At 35.8% G+C, this 4,928-nt stretch overlaps 2 protein-coding genes across 2 annotated transcripts in view; one reads left to right on the plus strand and one right to left on the minus strand.

The window, feature by feature from the left end:
• The window catches only part of LOC122355274 (protein shisa-9A-like), a 9,418-nt gene extending 5,069 nt beyond the window's left edge, over positions 1-4,349 (plus strand). Inside the window, exon 3 of the mRNA XM_043253369.1 lies at positions 1,318-4,349. Within this exon, the coding sequence (XP_043109304.1) occupies positions 1,318-1,514 (197 nt within the window). The 3' untranslated portion in view covers positions 1,515-4,349. The remainder of the gene's footprint in view (positions 1-1,317) is intronic.
• thrab (thyroid hormone receptor alpha b) overlaps positions 1-4,928 on the minus strand; it is a 628,197-nt gene that overhangs the window by 450,663 nt on the left and 172,606 nt on the right. The window lies entirely within an intron of this gene.

Consider the following 4,928-nt stretch of genomic DNA (forward strand, 5'->3'; position numbering starts at 1 on the left):
TATTAGATAAAGTAATGATTTACATTCATAATTTAAAAAAATAAGCTAAATGCCTTTTAAAACTACATTAAAATGAAATTATAAACCAATTTAAGGGGACAGAATTGGGACTCCAACTGAAGGATCTTCATGTTTTTAAAATACCTGCATGTAATGACATCTGTAATTAGTTTCAGATAACCACCAATCCCTAACTGTATCCCAACTCAACAGCAGGAAAAGTGTTTTGCAATGCAATATAAACACATTAAGTACACAATAGTAAAGGCCACTTAATGTCAATATTTTACAATGCAAATTACTCCTCTGATGCTGCTTTTATTAATATGTTGAAAACGGTTGTCCTTTTTTTTCAGGATTCTTTAATGACTAAAAAGTTTAAAAGAACATTTATCCAAAACATTACTTTGAAATCCTTTTTTTCAAAAATTCATGCTTTATGAATAAAACAATTCGTTTTATTAAAACAAATCTTTTGAACAGTAGTGTGCATCAGTCGAGACTTTCATGTGAAGTTTGCACAGTGTGAGTCTGTGCTCTCAAAGCGTTCAGTATCTGTTTCCCCGAGTCATCCAATTTTGAACATTATGTAACTGAAAATAACGATGTACTATTAGCAAATAAACAATATTTTCCACGAGCTTCGGCAAAACAAAGACAAATAATCTGTTATTATTTGCCAAAACCATTAGAGAGCACAAGCATACTAAGCGCTAATGCGTGTACAGTAGTCTATAGTGTTTTCTGAAGCTCTGTTGAGCAGTAATCTGTGTCTGGTGTGGTATGACTCACTGCACGCGCTCAGTACAGACGTGTGTCAGCAACCCTGCTGCAGGGCTAAGTGATTAATTAGTCACAACAGGAGCTCTGCGCTGACAGCTCTGCCACGCAGGTTACACATCTTTGATCGTCATTCACCACTGACAATTCATCTCTATGAACCAGAGGAAGTCAAGGGAGGAAATCAAATCAATGGGACCGGTTGTATATACATACCGTCACTTATTCTTCGACTGTCACATCACAGGAGGTAGATTGGACCGGGTTGTGACACTAGCCGCACGCACGCGTCAAACATCTCGTTATCGAATCCGTTCAGTCTGATTCTTTTTTTCATCTGCCTGCGACCTACTGTACGTACAGAAAGTTTTCCAGCCTTTAGGTGTCTGTTTCTCTTTTGTTATCAGTGGCGAGCGAATCCCAAGTGACGTTAGTCAGCAGCAAGCAAGACATATTATTAGGGATGACTAAGAAAATGCTGTAAATTAAGACAAAATAATGATGCAACCCTTGAACAATATTTTGTTTTGTTTGCAGAAGGCGGCCAGATAAACAACATGATGCAAACGCACCCGTATCCAGCCCTCAGCCAGCTGTCCCATGTCTATGAGCAACAGCAATCAGCTAAAGAGCTCAACAAATATGCCTCACTGAAGGCTGTGGGTAAGGATGTATGCTCAAAAGGATCATTTTTAGCATGTCTCGTGTGGATCTTTCCTGTGCAAAACTCATGAATTATTCCTCTTATTGAACATAGCATTTACAGCAGAATATTTTACAAATGATTAATAAATCCCAGAATGAGAGGCATCGAGAGCTGTTTTATCACTAGATTTGCACTGAAGAGGAGTCACCGTACTTCAAAACAGTTGACCTGCATGCGGTTGAGAGCTTTAAAAAATATCTTCTCAGCAAAACTGAACGTATGCATATATATGTGTTTATTTGCAAAAACAGATAACTCCATTTATCTACAGTCTCAAAAATATATATTTTTTAACTCATTCTATATTATGACTGGTGTTCAAGAAACATTTCTTAATTTTGTCAAAGTAAAATGCTGTGCTTAATATTTTTATGTGGCAATACAAAGAACAAAATGTTTTTGAAATAGAAATAGAAATTTTGTCTATACTTTGAAATAACTGTCTTTAGTATGGAAGCCCGTTTCCGGCACTGAACAAAAAAATGAAAAAGCTGCGACTTTCTCTCACAAATCTGTCTTTCTTTTAATTTGGGAGATAAACTAGTATTTGTGGGTTATGAAGTCAGAATTGTGAAATATAAACACGCATTTCTGAGAAATAAACTTGCAAGATATAACGTCAGAAATGTGTGATATAAAATTTGCAGTTCGAATTGTGTGATAAAAATTCTGAGAAAAATTGTGAGATAAAACCTTTTTTTTTATTCAGTGGCGGAAACAGTCTTACTTTTCTGCCATTATTAATAAAAATAAAATAATACTAACTCCAAACTTATCTTTACAACCCACTTACATTAAACATGAAGATTTGGATGAAATATACCATATGAGATCATCGCACTAAGAAAAACTCACCCTCTGGCGTCATAGTTATTTTTTCTTATTTAATTGCCTCCATGAAAATTCTCAAAGGTACAGAATTGTTAAAGCTGATAAGTCCCAATTCTGCAGATCAATACTTCTCTCTCGGTCCCCAAACACATCTCTAAGGTCACAGAATTGGATTTCCACCCGACATAGAGAAGTGGAGCGTCTAATAAAGGCCTCTACCAGAATATCCTCCCACCAAAACCCTTTGAGATCCCGATGGCGCTAACTCCATGCGTGCAGTCGCGAGCCGATAGATATTTGAACTCTGTCCGGGGGCACTCGTTACAAAACCACGATTCATCTTGATTATGGCTCTTGAGGACGTGCACAGTTGAGCGCTGTAATTGATTCACTCGTCTGTTGTGATGATCCGTGTATCTGATATAGCGAGCGGCGCGACAGTGGAAAAATGTCCACTGTGCATGACGTCTTCGTCTTCTCCCACAGGAGCGGATGAGCGATAAATAAGATTTATTATCACACTGAAGACCAAACTCGTTTTAAGCGTGAAAAGTTTATCTTCAAGGTCGTCAAAGCAGCCGACCATCAAAAGCAGACTGAGGAAGTCACACTAGGACGCCTGGTACTCTAAGAGTAATGATTCCTTTACAAACATGAATCACCTGGTAAAAAGACGAATCTCCCAAAGCGAAGTGACAAGCCAAACTGACCACAGATTGAAAACCTTAACTGCTTAGTTATTTCTGAAGGAAAGGTGGGTCCCTGACCTTACTATTGCGCTACGTACCAGCTGTTCTTATTGTGAACAGTTCAGCCATGCATATTTTTATTGTTATTTTTTAAATTTAAATTCACATTTAGTCATTTAGCAGATGCTTTTATCCAAAGTGACTTACTAATGAGGACAATAGAAGCAATAAAACTACCATGAGAGCAACAATGTGGAAGTGCTGTGACTAATGCAGTACATATACCATGTTTAAAAGAAAAATAAATAAATAAATAAAAAGAAACCAAGAGAGAATAGAAAAGGAATACTAGTGCTGATCAATGTTTTATATAATAAAGTATAAAGAAGAATAGAGAATGCTAGTGTTCCCTGTATAGTGAAAAATAAATATACCTAAATGTATTTATTTCATGCTAAGTATACAGTACTACAAATGCATTTACATATGTATGTACTTAAAGGAATAGTACGTGTATATGACTTTCTTCTTTCAGACGAACACAGCCTGAGTTTTTAAAAAATGTAACCTGGCTCTTCTGAGCTTGGTAATGGATAGCGGCCATTATATTGAAGCTCAGTAAATCAGGTATATATCCGCAAGTACTGCATCATAAAATTTACCTTTATGTCTTCAGGGGGTTTTAACATATCCTCCCTTGATAAAGGGAGTGAGGTGCCAAACGTTACCTTGACAACGCTGCTCTCCAACAGTTGCAAATAAATATTACTTCTCATTATTATTATTTTATTTAAATATTTTCTCACTGTGTCTTAGTAACTATTAATCTTTTTCAAATTAACATTGCTTGCACTAAGATCTTAAATCATATTTCTATCAATGATAAAAATATTTTGTATTACATTAAAATAAAAACCAATTTAATCAACATATTCTACTTATGTTTGTATGTGAAGTTGAAATTAATCCCAACCCTCACATGTTCCTTTTGCTAACGGACTTCTGGAAGGGATTCAGTTCCTCACTTTCATTTGGAGCGTCCCTACAAATCCCCTTCCTGAAATGCCCTTTAAGGGAGCAAAAAAAGTCGTTTGGAATTCTCCATTGGCTGACCTCTGAATTCAGCCAAGACGCTCTGACAAGCTGGATGCGAGTTGTTTAGATTATCATTTTAAAACTAGAAATATTATTGTTACAAAAACCCATCGATCTGCTTCAGAGGACATGAGATAACCCTTCCAAAGCCGTATAGGTTAGTTTTACGATGCAGTGCTTGTGGATATATCAGATTTACTGAGCTTTAAATTCATGGTCGCTGTCCGCCAGCATTACCAAGTTTGGAAGAGCAAGGATAAATGTTTCCGACTGTGTTCGTTCAGAGAGAAGAAAGTCATATACACCTAGGATGGCTTGGGGGTGAATAAAAAAATGCCATAATTTTCATTTTTGGGTGAACTACTTCTGTAATGAAAATACCCTGTACTTTTAGTCTGCTAGATTGGAACAGCTAATTTTGTGCTTAATGCACTTTAATTGAGCAGAAGTAGTGCTAAATTCCATCTAAATATCTGAAGTATAACTGATGGCGCTAAAGTGGAACTATGGCAAGTATACTTCATATATACTTTAAATATCTTGCATTTAAAGACCAATATTACTCCAAGATCATATAATCCTGATTAATAGTGACATTAAAACACACTTTATGCTCAATGTTATAAACACAAGTAAGCCTATGGGTCAGGCTTCTGGTTCTTTACATGCTATTGGTAAATAACAATAGAAAGGTGAAACAATGGAAAAATAGATCTTTTAAAAACAATATAACTTATGCACGGATATATGTTTTAAGTTCATAATTTGTCATTAACCTATATTTCATTAAAACAGGCAACCTACTATATTTCTATACAATCTATATA

This window comes from Puntigrus tetrazona, chromosome 12 (assembly GCF_018831695.1).
Source record: "Puntigrus tetrazona isolate hp1 chromosome 12, ASM1883169v1, whole genome shotgun sequence".
Classification (NCBI taxonomy): domain Eukaryota; kingdom Metazoa; phylum Chordata; class Actinopteri; order Cypriniformes; family Cyprinidae; genus Puntigrus; species Puntigrus tetrazona.